The sequence below is a fragment of the Penicillium expansum genome, assembly GCF_000769745.1.
Source record: "Penicillium expansum strain MD-8 chromosome Unknown contig277, whole genome shotgun sequence".
NCBI lineage: Eukaryota > Fungi > Ascomycota > Eurotiomycetes > Eurotiales > Aspergillaceae > Penicillium > Penicillium expansum.
In genome coordinates, this window is record NW_015971414.1 from 77,550 (window position 1) to 95,020 (window position 17,471).

General features: G+C 49.4%; 8 protein-coding genes across 8 annotated transcripts; 4 read left to right on the plus strand and 4 right to left on the minus strand.

The window, feature by feature from the left end:
* Positions 1 to 529: 529 nt before the first annotated feature.
* PEX2_084060 (carbon-nitrogen hydrolase family protein) lies at positions 530 to 1,569 on the minus strand (the record flags this gene model as incomplete). The annotated part of the gene is made up of 3 exons (XM_016745676.1): positions 530 to 759; positions 824 to 1,424; positions 1,486 to 1,569. The coding sequence occupies 3 exons, from the start codon at positions 1,567 to 1,569 to the stop codon at positions 530 to 532; spliced, it is 915 nt and encodes a 304-aa protein (XP_016595408.1).
* Positions 1,570 to 1,987: 418 nt separating this feature from the next.
* On the minus strand, positions 1,988 to 2,732 carry PEX2_084070 (nitroreductase family protein; the record flags this gene model as incomplete). Its single annotated transcript, XM_016745677.1, has 2 exons — positions 1,988 to 2,341; positions 2,442 to 2,732. The coding sequence occupies 2 exons, from the start codon at positions 2,730 to 2,732 to the stop codon at positions 1,988 to 1,990; spliced, it is 645 nt and encodes a 214-aa protein (XP_016595409.1).
* Positions 2,733 to 3,226: 494 nt separating this feature from the next.
* Positions 3,227 to 5,435, minus strand: PEX2_084080 (Zn(II)2Cys6 transcription factor; the record flags this gene model as incomplete). The annotated part of the gene is made up of 3 exons (XM_016745678.1): positions 3,227 to 5,047; positions 5,103 to 5,135; positions 5,229 to 5,435. The coding sequence occupies 3 exons, from the start codon at positions 5,433 to 5,435 to the stop codon at positions 3,227 to 3,229; spliced, it is 2,061 nt and encodes a 686-aa protein (XP_016595410.1).
* A 497-nt stretch (positions 5,436 to 5,932) lies between these two features.
* PEX2_084090 (zinc-binding alcohol dehydrogenase family protein) lies at positions 5,933 to 7,247 on the plus strand (the record flags this gene model as incomplete). Its single annotated transcript, XM_016745679.1, has 3 exons — positions 5,933 to 6,180; positions 6,231 to 6,336; positions 6,399 to 7,247. 3 exons carry the CDS (start codon positions 5,933 to 5,935, stop codon positions 7,245 to 7,247), a joined length of 1,203 nt encoding a protein of 400 aa, XP_016595411.1.
* Positions 7,248 to 7,701: 454 nt separating this feature from the next.
* On the plus strand, positions 7,702 to 9,830 carry PEX2_084100 (Zn(II)2Cys6 transcription factor domain-containing protein; the record flags this gene model as incomplete). The annotated part of the gene is made up of 6 exons (XM_016745680.1): positions 7,702 to 8,024; positions 8,133 to 8,284; positions 8,371 to 8,593; positions 8,963 to 9,062; positions 9,222 to 9,593; positions 9,651 to 9,830. 6 exons carry the CDS (start codon positions 7,702 to 7,704, stop codon positions 9,828 to 9,830), a joined length of 1,350 nt encoding a protein of 449 aa, XP_016595412.1.
* A 486-nt stretch (positions 9,831 to 10,316) lies between these two features.
* PEX2_084110 (cytochrome P450) lies at positions 10,317 to 12,028 on the minus strand (the record flags this gene model as incomplete). The annotated part of the gene is made up of 2 exons (XM_016745681.1): positions 10,317 to 11,851; positions 11,899 to 12,028. 2 exons carry the CDS (start codon positions 12,026 to 12,028, stop codon positions 10,317 to 10,319), a joined length of 1,665 nt encoding a protein of 554 aa, XP_016595413.1.
* Positions 12,029 to 13,140: 1,112 nt separating this feature from the next.
* Positions 13,141 to 15,132, plus strand: PEX2_084120 (Dehydrogenase, multihelical; the record flags this gene model as incomplete). Its single annotated transcript, XM_016745682.1, has 2 exons — positions 13,141 to 13,796; positions 13,872 to 15,132. The coding sequence occupies 2 exons, from the start codon at positions 13,141 to 13,143 to the stop codon at positions 15,130 to 15,132; spliced, it is 1,917 nt and encodes a 638-aa protein (XP_016595414.1).
* A 524-nt stretch (positions 15,133 to 15,656) lies between these two features.
* PEX2_084130 (lactonase family protein) lies at positions 15,657 to 17,024 on the plus strand (the record flags this gene model as incomplete). The annotated part of the gene is made up of 2 exons (XM_016745683.1): positions 15,657 to 16,048; positions 16,184 to 17,024. The coding sequence occupies 2 exons, from the start codon at positions 15,657 to 15,659 to the stop codon at positions 17,022 to 17,024; spliced, it is 1,233 nt and encodes a 410-aa protein (XP_016595415.1).
* Between the last annotated feature and the right edge of the window lie 447 nt (positions 17,025 to 17,471).

A 17,471-nucleotide genomic window follows, 5' to 3' on the forward strand; every position in this document is an offset into this window, starting at 1 on the left:
ATCTCTTGAAATAGGCGAGCTCTTCATGTCCTCGCTCCTATAGACATCGGGGGAACTCAAGTGGATCCATTTCGTTCGGCGCGAGAATGTCAATGTTTAGCAGCCAATCACCGCCCGAGCCTGAAATGTCCATTGACACTGAGCGCTATATGATAGGGTACTGCTTATCTGCGGGGGAGAGGATCCCGGGCCGCACCGCAGCGAACCAATCATGTGTCGAGTCACTAGTAGTATACCCTTAGATCTCCAGTCCAAGGCACAAAGAGACCTGATGCAGGTACAGCTCAAAAAATGGAGTCGAGAAACCAATACTTGAACAAGATGTAGGAAACTGTGCACAATCACCGAGGTACAAAGCCCCTGTCTCACGCAATGCGAGTATATCCCCCGTTCTCTCTCTCGGTGCCCATTGATGCCTTGCTTCACTTTATCGGCCATTTAGTATTTAGTATATACGTAGCAGGGAAGTAACTCTAATTAAGTTCATGTGGGTTATTGTATCTATATGTGTATCTTGGAAGCTAATGTCTCACTTAGCATGCGTGTGACGATAATCATAATGCCAATCTTCTCGCGCAAGATCCGCCCGGATCTTGTATGAACTCTCCCCCTCTTCAATAATGCCCATATCCAGATCGACCACCAGTATACCCTCTGCCCAGTCAAGCCGTGCCAACGGGCCAGCAAATGGAACACAAACCTGTGAGAGACCGATAAACGACTGAGCGGGAGGACCTCCAGCGTTAGCAAAAATAATCCCTGTGCCGAAACCGATTAGATATAGAACAGAAGGACTAATAACCAGGATTGGTGTAGGACTCACCACATGTATTCTCGAAGCACCGACCAGTCAGGAGCGAGTCGATGAACAGCTTCTCGGCGATCGGATTCACGACTCTGCCTTCCTCGCTAGTTTCGTTGAGTAGCCAGAATGACGGCATGATGATCAACTTTGCACCCTGTGCTATCAGCTCGCGGAAGGCCTCCGGAAAGCTCAGGTCCCAGCATATCAATAGCCCAACCTTGCCTAGCGGCGTGTCAAATACTTGGTGAGGCTCGCGCGCGCTGCCCGTGAGGTGAGCCCGTTCCACGGGGCCCCAGAGATTCTTTTTGACATATTTCCCTACAATGTCTCCCTTGTCGGTGATAAAATATGCCGCGTTCAGCAGCTTCTCGGATTCGTTGCGCGTGTCGTGAAGTTCAACGAGCGTGCCGGGAACGATGTTGATGCTGCATTTTTTTGCTAGCTTGCAGTACTTATCTAGATAGATGTTCCAGGACCTGCATGCAGGCTTGAAATCCGGATCCTCGGGCGCCCATCCCGTTAGATGATACTCGGGGAGAACTGCTAGTTGAGCACCCTGATTGGCCACAGCCCGAATGAGACTGGTGGCCTTGTTGAAGTTCGCTTCCACCTGAAGAGTCTGTAAATGGGGATAATCAGCAAAAGTATCTAGGTTAAGGGAAATCGAGGTGATAGCCTACCTCCGAGTGCATTTGAATCACTGCAACTTTGTACACGGGAGCCATATTTTGCCCCTTAGACGTCGAAATCAAGGCACTCATCATTTTTGGTCTAATTTAAACTGGTAGGAGAAATATATAAATGATATGACATCGTATTCTATTTGCACGGGAACTGATGGGGATTTTTTAGTCTCAGTTTCGTATCGAGCGACAAGCCGAACTTTCTCGGGCCGAACTCAAACTCAAACTCAAATTCGGACCCGAACTAGGGTCTATAGGGTACCAGTACCGCCTTCTGAAGATGACATTGAGTGGTCAGTTATTTCAAACAAAAGAATGAATTCAATTCTGCATTCCAATTATAGGAGGAAGGAGAAATGTGCAGTGTCGAACAAGGTATGTGGGTCCCTCTTGTATAACCGGGTCATGAAGAAACATAATATGGAGTGTAAACGAATGAACAATAATTGTATAAGCTTGATGATAATGTATTGGATACCTAAGCCACATAGCACTTTACTTAGACAGAGCCTACGCCATCCGACCTCGAGCCGTGGACAGAGAGTCGTGCTTCAACAGGTCTTTGCGTCTTGGGAGGCAATGACTCGCGCGCCGCGCTTTCACACCCACCAAAGATCAACTGCGCCTTGAGCTGCCAGTTTTCGGGAATTTCCCAAGCGATCGCAGCCTGCTGGTCGACCAGCGGATTGTAGTGTTGAATATTGGCCCCAAGGCCCTCGGCCTCCAAGGCTACCCACAGAGCATATTGATGCATGCCGCTGGTGTGTTCGCCCCACTGGGGGAACCGCTCCGCATAGAGCTCATATTCTGCCTGGAGATCTTTGATGGTCTCTTCGTCCTCGTAAAATAGGATCTTTCACTTGTGATATTCGTTAGCTACGAGCTTGTCCCATTGATGGTAGGGGTGGGCGGACACAGGGGAATAGGAGAATAAGAAAGAAATTTAAACAGACCGTGCCATAGCTGTTTCTGAAGCCAGCTATGCGCTTCTCTGTCTTGAGGAACGCACCTTCAGGGACTATTGCCCTCAAGCATTCCAGGACAATATTCCAAAATTGAACATGCTCGTCATGAAGGAGGACGACTAGCCGCGTGGACTGCGAGTTGAAAGAAGAGGGCACATCTTGAATAACGCTGTTGGCAATACTCACGATTTGGTCGTCTGAGATTGGGGACGTGTTGTTGAGCTGGTAGATGCTTCGACGGTAGTGCATCGCATCTAGGAAGGTCGAGGGTGCTGCCATTGCCACGCAGAAATCGGATCTCTAGGTTTAAAAGGCGAGTTGCTGAAGACTTTTATTAGCCCAGCGAGCCGCGAGCGAGGAGGGCATTTATATGTTAAAGCCCAGCGAGAAATTTGCACGGGCTCGGCAGATATTCGCTTGCCCGAGGGTGAAGCGGGTCCTAGATAACAATTTCAAGGGCGCATCGGGCGACGTCAATGCCTTAGCCTGCATTCTGATGGTCAGGGCTTTTCAATATCAACCGCGAGCAACTCTCTTCTGTAACTCGCTGGTCCTTTGATCCATGAGTCCTGACTCCTGACCTGGCAGTACATATATGTTTGTCTCTCGGTATTTCAAGTGATAGTGCGCTCCAATCCTTCATACTGGTTCACTTGGACTTATTCTCCTTGGAAAACGCACTTATGTTATTGATATCTTGCTAAATTCGTGACATCATCGCCAAAAGGCGGTAATTAAATATACAATACTTTGAAGAAAAGACGATTCCATGGCTATGTCAGCATGATGGGAGTTTTCAGCTCGGCCATGACATCGCGCCAGTCGACAAACCCCAGACCACGACTCGAAGGAGGGAGTCTCCCATCTGTGTCGAGGTGGCGGTCCGTTCGCTTCCATACCTCTAGAACCAGAGCCCTTGCCCGAGACAAGTTGCCGATCCCCTTTGCCGAAGCATTCTGAAACCACTGGAGACATCTGTGTCGCAATTCTACATCCACAGCCTCACAAGCCGCAACGAGGGCAGGCCATAGTGTGATGGCAGGTCTGATCGATCGGCCCCGAGTGAGACATTGAATAGTCTCGAGGGAATCGAAGGTTAAAGCGACGAATTTCTGATAATCTTGGAAAGGGGTTTCCAAATTGGCCCATCTCGGCCTGCCTTTGTCCGGATAGTCCGTCTCAGAGCGCCTGAATTGTGGTGAGTCAAAGCAACGCCCAAAAAACAAAATGACGGCATTATGAAAGGCCCATTGGTGGCTCTCAAGCAGCTCGTCGCGAACAGCTGTAGGGATAACCGCATCTTCCCCGAATGACCAGAGAAGTTTCAGTTTAGGATCGGGTACGTAGAAGTTTATCTCATCATTTAGGGCGCTCCTTGATAACGCCTCAGAATCAAGTGTGATATCGTAGAGCTGTGCTCTAACGTCTTCGAATTCTTTGACCAGGCTTTCCTCAATGCTAACGCGCGGGTCCCATTTAGCAATCTGTCGGTCGGCACGAACGGTTCGATAGAGTAATGAGATCGTCCGCTGACTGATGCCAAAGCAGGTATCTAGAACATAGTGGGACGACATGGCTATCCTTTCGGGATCTTGGAACTCCATCGAGGATCTAGAGAAAGTGGAGAAATTATCAGCGTCCTCATCGGGAGATGCAGACTTTGTTGGACTGCACTCATTATATTGAGGTCCACTGCCTAACGGCCCTTGGGTAGTCGTAACTAGGAGTTCGTAGAACCGGTATATCTGATAAAGCACGCTGGAGCGAAAGCTCGACCTCCAAAAACAACTCGAGCCGGTCATAGTGAACACTCTGTGAGCAAGATCAAGGTGCTCTTGGTAGCCCTTGCTATCAGACGCGAACACGTTACTCGAGATTAGAGACAATGTGCAGGCCAACAAGGCATGCTTCTGGGCCTCTGCGTATTCCGCATCACTGTCACTCAAACAATTATCCACCAACTGTGCAGCGTCGAGCGCATAAACTTTAGCCCGGACTAGTAGACTCTGTCGCTCTGAACCACTGGGTTGGGCCCGGTGTAAAGCTGAGACGGCAAGGATGGCGTGGCGTAACGCGAGAGTAGTGCGATCTGGTGATCTTGCGAGAGCCAAAGGCAAATAGATCTGGAGCCATGGGTTTCGTGGTGAATCTATAGCTGGCATCATGATGTGCCCAACTACCTCGCGATAGTGCCTGATCAAGAGCACTTCGTGGTCATCAGGCCCGTCCCGATTCGACGGCCAGCCCGGAGGGGTTTGCAAAGTAGTCTGGCCGTGGGTAGAATTATCCATTGATTCAGGCGAAGACATTCCAGTGCCACCTGGTGAGGAAATGATGGGTGGATTGAGGTTCTCATTGGTCTCTACACTCTCAAGCGGGCTTGATGCAATGGAGATACGCGGACTTGGGGCAAAGAAAGCCTCTGCCGGTTGGTCGGCCTCACTTCTCTGAGTATGAAGTACTGGGGCAGCCTTTGCCTTATTATCAAATATCTGTGCTATCGCAGTGGTAGCCGCGGGCGCGACAATAAATCCATGACAGACATGCCGCCGTGAGCGTTCGCAGTTGGCACAGGTTGGCCGTCGTCCGTCACACTACAGTTAGAGTCAGAGAGGTAGAGTCCCCCAAGGTAAATTTTAAGATACAGACCTTGATCTTTCGCTGGCGGCAGGTGAAACATCCCTATCATAGCGTTAAGCAAGATGGCCGATCGTGGGAAGAGAAATGCATTGTGGGAGTGTGGGGGGACGCGGGAGGGAGATTGAAGGAACGCACAGTATACACTCTACCCCCGCGTCGCCCTGCCCTGGGTTTCTCAATGGTCTTACGGGTAGTAGGGAGTTGACTGCTAGAACTTCCGGCGATTGCGGGATCAATAGGGAGACACTGACGATCGATAGCCCAATTGAGGATACCACCCCAGGGATCGATATCAGTCGAGTTGTTCAACTCCATCAATCCAGAGACTATGGGTTTTTGCATGTTTATCGCGAGAAAGCGAACTCGGGTAAGTTGTCTGGAGCTGAAAGTGAGCCTATCTGGGGGTACCTAAGCACTTGGCACTATATTTGCTTACGTTTCCCCAAAGATAAGCTTATGCAACACAGGTGTGGTGATTCATGATAGGTGATGATCGGAGCGAACGAGGGTTCGATCTTATCACTGCCATTTATGTATGTAGATGTTCTTTTCATCCGCATGTTCGCATGTTCGCACTTTCGCAGCGAGAGATTTCGCTTCGGACTTGGCATCCCCGAAAAACCTCAGACATCCCAAGCGAAGTCTTATTGCAGTTCCCCAAACCTAGCCCCAGCCTGCAAGATAAATCCTAGTATTTAGAATTTAGTATTTGGTACTTAGTACTTAGGATACAATACTCCGTTTGTCAAGTTTAATAGAATTTATTTGCCGAAACTCCCTCTTTCCATAGGTTCTTTTCCATATCTAGTTTACTCGTGAACTATATACCAACCAACACAATGATAACCTCTACATCGCCCTATATCCATTCCCAGCTCGCCCAGGGACTTGCACCTGCTATCTCTTCCATTTCTAGCACAGCTAAGGAAGATTCACTGCCAAGATCCCAGATTGCCCTTGTCTTGCAAGGGTTACGCCAGCCATATACTATAACCCCAGCCCATCCAGTTCCCCTCTTATCGTACCCCGACGAGCTCATGATCAAGATCCAAGCCATCGGACTAAACCCGATTGACTGGAAATCAGTGTATGTGCCCATATATAGAGTTTATCTGACCAAACTAACATGTCTGCCAGTGACTATGGCTTCGGGATTCCCTCTCTCCCTTACATTGCTGGTCGGGATTTCGCTGGTGTGATTATAAAGGCACCTCGGGCATCTTCCTATATAGAAGGCGATGTGGTAAGTCGGAACAAGAAGGTTGTCTATTATACAATACATGCATTTGCTCACAAGCCATCCAGGTCCTCTGTGCATCCACAGACTACCGTGATCAACGAAAAGCAGCATACCAAGAGTACGCTATCGCCCAAGAACATACAGTTTGCAAATTGCCCTCCCATGTTCCCGTCACACACGGTGCTGCCCTGGGGGTGGCCTATGTGGCAGCCACCTTGGCTCTGGGGGTATGTCTGGGCCTTCGGTTCCCGGCCTTAACAGGTAACGATCTATGCGACGTCCTGCAATCGTTACCGCCCGACTCTTTCTCTGCTGATGTTCGATCCGAGTGTCAGGAGTCGATCGACGAGCACGAGAGACCTTGTACAGGGGATTGGGTCGCCATATGGGGTGGATCGTCCACCAGTGCGCTATTCTTGTCCCAGATCGCTAGCCTTGCAGGCTTGAAAGTCATCTTGGTAGTGGATGTGGCGAGACACGGAGCAAGGCTAGCCAACTCTGGCTGTCTTCTCGTTGACTGCCACGATCCCGCTAGGGCTGTCGTGACTATTCGAGGCATCACCCAGGGAAGCCTCCGATTTGGAATCGATACCGTTGGCAAAGAAACTGCAACCCAACTCACCCAATGTCTCGAAGCGGGTCCGGAAAAGAGAGCCCATCTCGTTGCCTTGGCGGCGCTCCCGAAAAAAGAGGTACCAGGAATTGTTTACCATTCGGTACCCATGAAGATCTTCCACGAGGTGCCTGAAATTGGGAAATGTCTGATGCTCTGGCTAGGAATAGCTCTAGAAAAGAGCTTATTATCACTTCCCACCATTTCAACAGTTCCAGGGGGTTTGAGTGGGATCAACACAGCCTTGGATCAAATGCGCCAGGGCCAAGTGTCAGGCAGACGGCTGGTCGTTCCTATTTAAGCTATATAGATCATGTTTTAATGCATATCGCCAAATATTTTCTATCAATTACGAAGCACATTATACTTTAAGAATACTAGTACGAAAATCATATCCATCGCCCCTAAATGTACCCTAATTTCTGCCAAGCTGCGACTAAATTACTGTTGGTCAGTTTTGGCGAAAGGTTAGCGGTTTACCTAGGTATCCCACTCACCACACTACTTCTTCAAACACTGCTCCTACATGAAAGTAGAATTGAAGTCAAACAAGGTGAAATTGATACAATGAATTCCCAATTTGTAAAATGACGTGGTGGGACCAGATGGCGGTCAGTTTTCCCGACGAATCAAAACAAAGTAAATGTTATAAATGTCACCCCCCGGTCAACGAGGAAGTCTGTAACAAATTTGATATATCAATGAAAATACGGCTATACGCAGGTCAATTCTGAATTCTTGATTGTCTCTGTCATATGCAAAAGTCGGTCCATATGGACCCATCCAATGCCCGGGGCTCAGGCCAAACCCCATATCCATACGACACAAATCATATCAGTGAACTGCTTAAGCGCAAGCGCCGCACCCGCGGCATTAAGTCATGCTTTCCTTGTCGTCATAGGAAGGTTCGATGTGATGGCAATATGCCATGCTCTAGTTGCGTGCAGCGTCACCACCCAGAGCTGTGCTGTGTGCCTTCTAGCTCAGGGAATGAGCCGTCTGCTTCTAATGAGAAGGGTAGCTCTTTCCCTATGAACAGGGAAGACGATGAAGGAAGACAGGAAACTAGCACTCTCAGGTATGGCTCAACCTGTTCTTCCTTATGTTTTCCGTGTGTTTTGGGGCCATGCAGATAGACATTATCTTATACCTTGAGGCCTTACAACCACTGACACATAACCAACAGCATTTCCGGGGAAGATCAATCGGTATATATAAATGAAAATGACAATTACACCCCGGGGATTGATCTCATTCTCATTCGGCTTGAGAAGATGGATCAGCAAATCTCTTCCCTCAAGGAAGAACTTCAACAGACCCGCTTGAATTCTGGATCAGGTACAATTGCTCAAGCCAGCTCATCATCTGCCGCAAAATCACTATTTATAGGGAGAGGCTCTACACTTGCTAAATCCCCCGGAAAGCACTTCATCGAGACGCTACCGGGGCCACCATCTTTTTGGGCAGCCATTCTGATCCACCAGTCGCCCTGGGATACCGAAAGGCCGGGAGTGACCCAATACTTAACGATGCAATGCTCCTGGACCAACTTGTCCCGCGGACGTATCCGTTTACAAATCTGTGGAAGCAAGAGCCTGGAGCTGGTGAGATCTGTGAGACTTTACCTGACGAGTCGGATATTATCCGGTATGTATCACTGTCGTCGAATGAATTATTATCATTGGCATGCTCAAATAAATATTGGAAAATACGCATGGATTATTGTACTGATTGAAGGGTATCAGATATTGGCAGGTCTATCAAACAAACGTACACCCCTTTTACCCAGCGCTGGTGACATTCGAGAAATTCAATATCTCGCTGTTTGCGTTCCTAAACAAGCGCACAGGGATACTGTTGGAGAATGAGATCTCGAGATTAGATGACGTGGATTCCTCATGGCTTGCACTGCTTTTTGCTGTGCTTGCCTGTGGAGTGCAGTTCTCGAATGATCCTATCAAGGAGCGATGTACCGAGTCTTAGTTAGAATTAGTTGATAGGACTGACTGATTATAGGATCAACGATACGGCTTGCACAGAGTATCGGACTACACGAAGAGACAGCCTCAGACACGCAAAGCTCCACCGCGGAACAATTCCAGCGAAAACGCCTGTGGTAAGTGCAAGACATCTATCATACTCGACACAATAACCTCCATTAACTCAAACTCCAGGTGGATGCTGTTATGGCAAGATACTTTCCTCTCCTTCACCTACGACCGCCCACCAAACACAAACAAGTTAAACAGTAGCATCCCCCACGACCCAGATTCAGGCCCAGATCGCTCCTTCGCAGAATGTCTGCGCCATATGCCAAATCCTCCTCGAGCGCGCACGACAAGATAACACTGAAACCCTCACTGAAACTTTATCCTTTAAAAGCCGAATGGCAGCTATATCCAAGGACGCCGCGCCATTTCTCCGCGATAAAGCCCACTGTCGCAGCCTGCAAGATCATCTCGAGCGTCTAGCCCTGAATATCCACATTTGCTACACAATCTGTCGTCTCTGTCGGCTGATCCTGGAGTCTGGGTCCATTGAAGCTCATAACCCGGCTATAAATGCTGATTCCATCAAGGTGGAATGCATTGACTGCGCTGCTCAGGCTGTTCAGAGTTTCTTAGATATGCACCGTCTTGCGGCGACAGTATGTCGCTCATGGGCGTTTGTTCATAATGCTGTTAGCTGTGCGCTCACTCTCCAGAACTTGGTGGATTCTAGTCTGCAGGGTTCACGTGCTGATGTGCTGGTTAAGCGCTTGATTGTCGTTTTGGAGCGCGAGGAACAGCAGTCTGTGTGGGAGGATACGGATACTAATTTGAGGTACTTTGGTCCATATTCTCGGGCCTTGAAGGCCTTGCGGGAGACTAGTGATGGCCAGTGAACATATGAGATATTCATGCGGGGAGGATGAGGGGGCTGATATGAGAATACGAGGGGAAATGGGGAGATTCTTAATTTTTATTGATGTATCACTGGTTTTACAAGAAAAGTCTCTTGCATAAAGTATATGCTCTTTTTACCACCTTTACATTCATTTATAAAAACATCTAAAAGGACATCTAAAAGGACATCTAGAAAGACATCTAAAAAGAGACCACAAGGCCGCATAAGCGGCCGACTATGCTTATAATAGACGAACAAAGAAGATTCGGTTAGCATCACAATTTCCGGAACTGGGGTGCTGATTGCAGATGGAAATATTACAATCGATTCCTATTCTAAGGTTTCCTTTCGTTGCAGACGTCGTAAGATATCAAATGTTCAACCCGTAAATTCTTTTATACGTAGCATTACGTACCATCTAGTCTAATGAACAAATCAATCTATCTCAACGCCAAACTAATCTAAATAATACGGCTTCAACACTTTAAGCAGCGGCAGGTCTCTTCTTAGCGCGAACGTAGAAGTTCAACGGCCGAATCAACTGGAACTCAGGATCATACTCGATAGCCTCAAGACCCTCACGGGTAAACTCATAGCGCGAGACAAGCTCCGACAACAAGATCTTAACCTCAAGCAGCGCAAAGTTGAATCCAATGCAGCCACGGGGACCGGTAGCGAAAGGAATATAAGCGCAACGATGCTTGTTCTTAGTCTCCTCACCGGTCCAGTAATCAGGATCGAACCGGAAGGGATCGCGCCAGACTTCTGGGTTGGTGTGGATACTGTACAGGTTGGGAACGATAACACTGTCAGGAGGCAGGCGGTATCCACCGGGCAGCACGACCTCGGTTTTTGTCGTACGGCCGGGCTGAAAAGAGGCGTTGTGCAGGCGTTTAGTCTCCTTGATGAAACAGTCAAGGAAGCTCAGGCTATGGGCAAACTCGGGTGTCCAGTCGATGGGCTTTTCAGTGTTGGCGACACCACGCTCACACAGTTCCTCATAGAGACGGTCTTGGGCGCCTTCGTAGGTAACGAGGCAGTAAAGGAGCCATGACATCAGGGCTGAGGTGGTTGTGAAACCGGCGCCGGTGACAATGAGCATATTTGCAACGATCAGGCCTTCGGGAAACTTTTGGCCGGTTTCGTCGACGGTGTTGAGGAGGTAGTTGACTACGCAAGAGGCTTCGACTGCGGCTTGGTTCATGGGCATACCATCAATTCCAGAGCCCTTGACTAGGTCGATCTTCGCCTGGAGGAGGGTGTAGATTGTGCGTTGGACAACCCTGAGACGCGCGGGATCGCCAAAGGGAAGGTGTCGGTACCATTCACCTCGGGAGGTGATTTTCTTATTGAGAGACAGCAGACTGGTGATGTTGGTGACGATCGGATGCAATGGGGCGTCAACATCAGTGAAGTGTTCAAAGTCGGTGCCCAAAGAGAATTTTCCAATGGTTTGCGATGCAAGCTTCACCATGTACTGGTAGGCGTTCCAAGACTTGCCGCAAGAATCGAGCTCATCAAATACTGCGAATGACTGGCGCACACACTCCTGCATCAATGGTGTATAGTGGCGCACTGCCTTCGGACCCATCGCTGGTGGCAAGAACTTGTGAGCCAACCGCCAGTTCTCAGTCTCGGTATCTCCGATGAAGATTGCTGTGTTGTCCTTGACACCCCAGAGAGGGTGGTTCTCGTTGATCTTTCTGGTCATGTAGACAGATTCAGCCAGGGCAACGGCTGCCAATTCAGGGCTATCGGTCAGGTATGTTGTCTTGCCCATATTAGTAGTTTTGATAACATGGCCGTATTTGCGGAAGAGTCGGTAGTGGTTGCCCAGATGATCAGGGAAGATCTCATAGAAGCTACCCACAAGTGGAAGACCCTCGGGACCTTGGGGGCTTTGGACTGCCTGTCCATCGACACGGAGGCCGATCGGTGTAGTGTGTGATGAGACTGCGCTAAGTATTTCCTCTGCCAAGGAGAGTTCTTGTTCGTTTTCTCCGTGGTGAAAAGTCAACCCTGATCACTTCAGCATAAGCTCATGTATAGGGACTGGAAACACATACCAAGTGGTGCGGCGACATTAAAAACAGCTCCCACCGCGCGCTTAACGTCTTCGATCTTCCATTTAGAATCGAGAGTCACAGACTGCGCTGTAGATATGTCATCTCCGATTAAGTAGAACATGGTGCTCATCTGACAAGCATGAATTTCAGTTAATATTTCAGAGAATAATCCATTTCAATACCATCTCGCAAGATGTACACCCTTGAGCTACTGAGGCATTCGAAGAGACTGGTCACTCTGACGAAGCTCTTGACGAGTTGGTGCCATATTACGTTGGCGATATCTTAGAAATGACATCGTCCTAAACCCTCGGATATAAATTACATTCTTCCTCCACGCTTCCAGAAGAATCACCCCAAGGGATCGACCAATATTGAGTCATTAACAGTCAATATCAAGTGGAGTTGAGCGGTTAACATGGTGGCGACGAAGTGTGCCAGGGACTCTACTCCTAGGTACTATTAACCACCATTTTACAGTTGATGATTGTAGTACCGGGGCGCCAGGGTCCCGGGAGTGAAATTGAGGGGCTAGGGGTCTACTACCATCTATGTTAGGTTATAGGCTGTATATTTACGTTGTACATCCACATAACGATACATAATTTGACCAATGTAGCCAAAGTCCTGGCACATTTCATCACTTCATCGCTAGTAACAGCAACAGTTCCAGGGCCTTAGCTCAACAAAATGAATTGTGGTGGAGAATCCTCAAGGTTGTTTATTCCACACATTCTGCAAGTTCCTCCGAACTGTTTCCATTATGATTCCGTGGCGATTCCGTTACGAATCCGAGCCGAAGAGTGTACTACCACCACCCGAACTCTCTCGGGGATCCAGAGTAGATCCCGAATCTACCTCTTCAAGGTATTCTATTGGCGTTGACAACACTACAGGACAGCCGTGATGTCCGCGAGCCTTTCTCTTTCTTGGAAGCTCGTACCAATGATGCCGGCTTCCGGTGGCGGAGCCCTAACATATCCAATGACCATGGGATGGTATAGTGCGAGCCGAAGTGCATAGAAGGCCTCTGGATGGATGCCATTGTAAATGCTGATCTTGGATTAAAAAGTATATAACATATAAAGAAGCCTATAATCAACTGCCACCTTGGTGATATTTTCATCCACGCTTTCTTTCGCCCTCAACGTCATATCTACATACTTTTTATATACCAACACACATCTATATTGCCACCTCCTTCCTTTCATACTCCTACCTACCTATCTACCTACATACAAAATGGGTGTTAAGCCCAGAACCGACCGCCCTGTTGCAGTCATCGGCGGCGGCGTCCTCGGCCGCCGCATCGCCTGTGTCTTCATCGCTGCTGGCTACCGTGTCCACATCCGGGATCCCTCACCGGCGGCTCTACGTGACGCAGCGGAGTACGTCGATCACCACAAAGCCGAGTTCTCGTTGATGCCACGCATTACCAAGGCACGCGAAGAAGATGCCGAGGGGAAGGGAACTAATCCCAAGGATGGGACCTCCATTTCCCAGGTTGACCTCGAGTCGCATACTTCCGCGCCCTACGGTATCTGCAAGACTTTCACCGAGCTCGAGTCCGCTGTTTCTAATGCTTGGTTGATTATCGAGGCTGTCCCTGAGGTGCTGCAGTTGAAGATTGATACTTTGGCGGACTTGGATAAGCATGCCCCCGCGGATTGCTACATCGGCTCAAACAGCTCCTCTATGAAGTCAGCCTTGATGCTTGTCAAGGTCTCCTCTAAGCGCCAGCGCAAAGTCTTCAATATTCACTTCGCTATGCCTCCTTCAATCCGCATGGTCGAGCTGATGACCTGTGGTAAGACCGATCCCGAGATCTTCCCTTACTTGGAGACTGTCCTGGGCGAGTGTGGCATGTTGCCAGTGACAGCTCGCCGTGAATCGACCGGGTATGCATTGTACTATAAAAAAATAAGATAAAGTCCCTTATATCAGCACAGCAGACTGACTCAATACCCGTATAGATTCATCTTCAACCGCATCTGGGCATCAATCAAGCGCGAAATCATGCAAATCCTCTCCGAAGGCGTCAGCGACCCTAGCGAAATCGACCTACTCTGGGAACACATGTTTAGGAATGGCCCTCTCCCCTGCCAACTGATGGATCAAGTCGGTCTCGACACCGTCGCCTTCATCGAAGACAACTACATCCAAGAGAGGGGTCTTCCCTCCGCCTCAACCGTCGACTGGCTGCGCAAGGAATACATCCAGCAAAACCGCCTTGGCAAGAAGAGCGAAAAGGGCGGCCTCTACCCCCCACTCGCGAAATCCTCTACTGCAAAAGCAACCCCTGCAAGCCCACACAGTGCCGCAAAGGACATCTACCTACTGGACGTAGGACTCGGCGGAAACGCAAAGGATGTCTCGCAGGTCCACTCCAACGGCAAAATCCTCCGCCTCAACCTCGCAACCCAGAAACTCACCCCCGTCGTCGTCGGCCAGAACCTGCCCGATGGCATCGACGTGTCATTGGACGCGCAGCGCATCTTCTGGACGAATATGGGCCGCAGCACGGCGGCATGCGATGGCTCCGTCTGGTCCGCTGATATGGAAGGCGGCGATATGACGTGTCTTATTCCTGTTGGACAGGTGCACACGCCCAAGCAGCTCGCGGTTATCGAGTCGCGGAAACAGATTTACTTCTGTGACCGCGAGGGAACAAGCGTGCATCGTTGTGACTATGATGGGAGTAACCACATTATCCTTGTACAGCGCCGTGCGGAGCCGGGTACCAGTCTGTTAGAGCAGATGACGCTTTGGTGTGTGGGTGTTGCTGTTGATGCCGAGCGCGGTCTCTTGTACTGGACCCAAAAGGGGCCATGCAAAGCTGGTCGTGGTCAGATCTTCTGCGCTGGCTTGAATATTCCTGCTGGTGAGACTGCCGAGAATCGGACTGACATTCGGCGTCTGTGGAATAATCTCCCTGAGCCTATTGATATTGAGTTGGATAGCGAGAGTCGGACTCTGTACTGGACAGATCGTGGCGAACACCCTTTCGGATGCACGCTGAACCACGCGTATGTGGGTGGTGAAGAGATGGATATGGAGAAGGTTATTCTGGCACGTCACTTCCACGAGCCTATTGGCTTGAAGTTGGATAAGGCGAACAACATTGTGTATGTGGCTGACCTGGGTGGTAGCTTGTACTCGGTTTCATTGGAAGATGGACTTAAGACTGAGCTTGTGCGCAATGATGTTTGCTACACTGGTTTAACACTTGTTTAGAGAGACATGTGAATCATGCATAGAACAGATTTCCTGTTGATTCTGCCCCTGTCTCAGTGAAGAAACCCCCACACAACATGGGGGTTGCAACGAAGCCTAAGAAAGTAATAAAGTAATAAAGTAATAATACTCCGTTGATACTCCGTCGAACGTTGCATTTCGAAGATCTTATCTGCAGGCAACCGTGTTCTCGTAGCGATCGTAGCGATATGACGATGTGGCTGGGGCTGATAGATCCTTCAGACCCCTTAACCCTAATTGATTCCGCCATGTTGCTTACTAGTTACTCCGTAGTTGACACGATATATGCACAACTGAAACAGACTAAAGTAATACAACCTGAAGGAAATGTCACCCTTTTTCCCCTCTCCCCCTCGATCCATTCCTGCACAAGTCAGGGACTGTCGATCCCCCGTTGATCGCGTCTTTCACATTCCCATAGACACTGCATCTACTACTTACAAGACAACCATCCATCCCACCCCAAATTTCATAGGTTGCAACAACCTACCAAACTATCTAAAATGCATTTCCAAACCCTTCTACCCATCCTATCTGCTTTAGGGACCACCTCAGCAGCCATTGCCTCCAAACCAGCCCACCTCTGGGCAACCCACTACAATGGCAATGTCTACAGCCTAACCCTGAAGAACAATAACCTCTCACTATCGCAAACCCTCAACACCTGCGGTGATATGCCAAGCTGGTTAACTCTGGATGCGCACACCCGCACTGTCTACTGCTCTGACGAAACTGGCACTGCCGATGCTTCGACGCACGGCTCGCTCACGGCCCTGCATGTCAGACCCGACGGTACGCTGCGTGAAGGTGCCGTCGCAAAGACTGTCGGTGGCGGTGTTAATAGTGTTATCTATGAGTCGGATGCCGGAAAGAAGTTTCTTGCAATTGCGCATTAGTATGTTTTTTGGTTTTTTGTTTTTTTCCCCTTTTTTTTGTTTTTCTTTCTTGCCTACATTCCAAGGAATTAGGTTTTGCCCTGCGTTGTTGGCTGGGTCATTGTGAATGTGGGCCGGTACTAACAATCTAATAGCGAGGGCTCAGCCATCTCAACCTTCGCCCTACCCATCAAACAAAATCAACCAGCCCAGCAAGCCTTCCATTTCAACTTGACCAGGCCGGGCAAAGTCGCCCAGCAGGACTCGCCCCACCCGCACGAAGTCTTCCTCGACCCGACCGGCTCGTTCATCGTCAGCCCGGACCTGGGTGCGGATTTGCTCCGCGTGTACGCGATCGAAGACGGCCCGTCGGGAAAGCTCTCAGAGTGCCCAAGCCTGAACATTACCTACGGCAGCGGGCCACGACACGGCGTGTTCTGGACTGATGGCACTGGCCGGTCGGCTGGAGTTGGGTCGACGCATTCGCGGAAGATAGCGGCTGTCGGCGAGACAATGTTGTATCTTGCTAACGAGATCGGTGGTACGATCATGGTGTTTAATGTTTCGTATTCGAGATCTGGGTGTTTGTCTTTTGAGAAGACGCAGACGCTGGTGCCATACCCCGGAGGTGTTATGCCCGAGGGTGCGACGCCGGCTGAGATTAGCAGGATCGGGAATGAGATTTATCTTTCGATTCGCACTGATCAAGGGTTCAAGCCAAGCGATTCAATGGTTGTGCTTGATCGGTCACCGGCGGATGGGTCGGTTAAGGTGCGGGACTCGTCTTCTGCATTCGGGAAGGTGCCGCGGACTTTTGTGATTAATCGGGCCGGGGATCTGGTTGCCATTGGGAATCAGGCTTCTGCGACGGTTGCAATCGTGCGCCGGGATCCGAAGACGGGGAATCTGGGCGAGAAGGTTGCTGTTCTACAGGTTGGTGAGCCTGGGAAGGTGGGGACTGCGGAGGGTCTCAGCAGTGTCATCTGGGATGAGTAGATTGGTAGTTATATAAATCAAGAATTGGATGGCGTGGGAGGACAGGATGCCTCCCACGGGCCACAGCTCTTTTCTATAAACAGCGCGACAGGATGAAATCATTGCAGTACAAGTTCGCATCACATGAAAAACTTGAAAGAGCTTAAAAAGCATGTACCTCATGACCAAAAGATATGTCCACATGAACCAGAATGCGGAAAGAAAGAAAATGTAGACCTTTGAATGTTGAAGACCAGCTTCTTCGGGTTTTTGACTGTCGGAAACCTGCACCGAAAAGACCTGGCCTAGAAAAAAAGAACCAACTCCTGCAACATCGTCTGGATGATGGATCTTGCCAGATCGTAGTGAAAAAAAGAAACCCAGAAAAGCCGATCGAATGATGAAGAATAAATAACAACATAAGAATGAACGTGTATCAACCATCAGTCGTAAAATGCGTAATGCCAA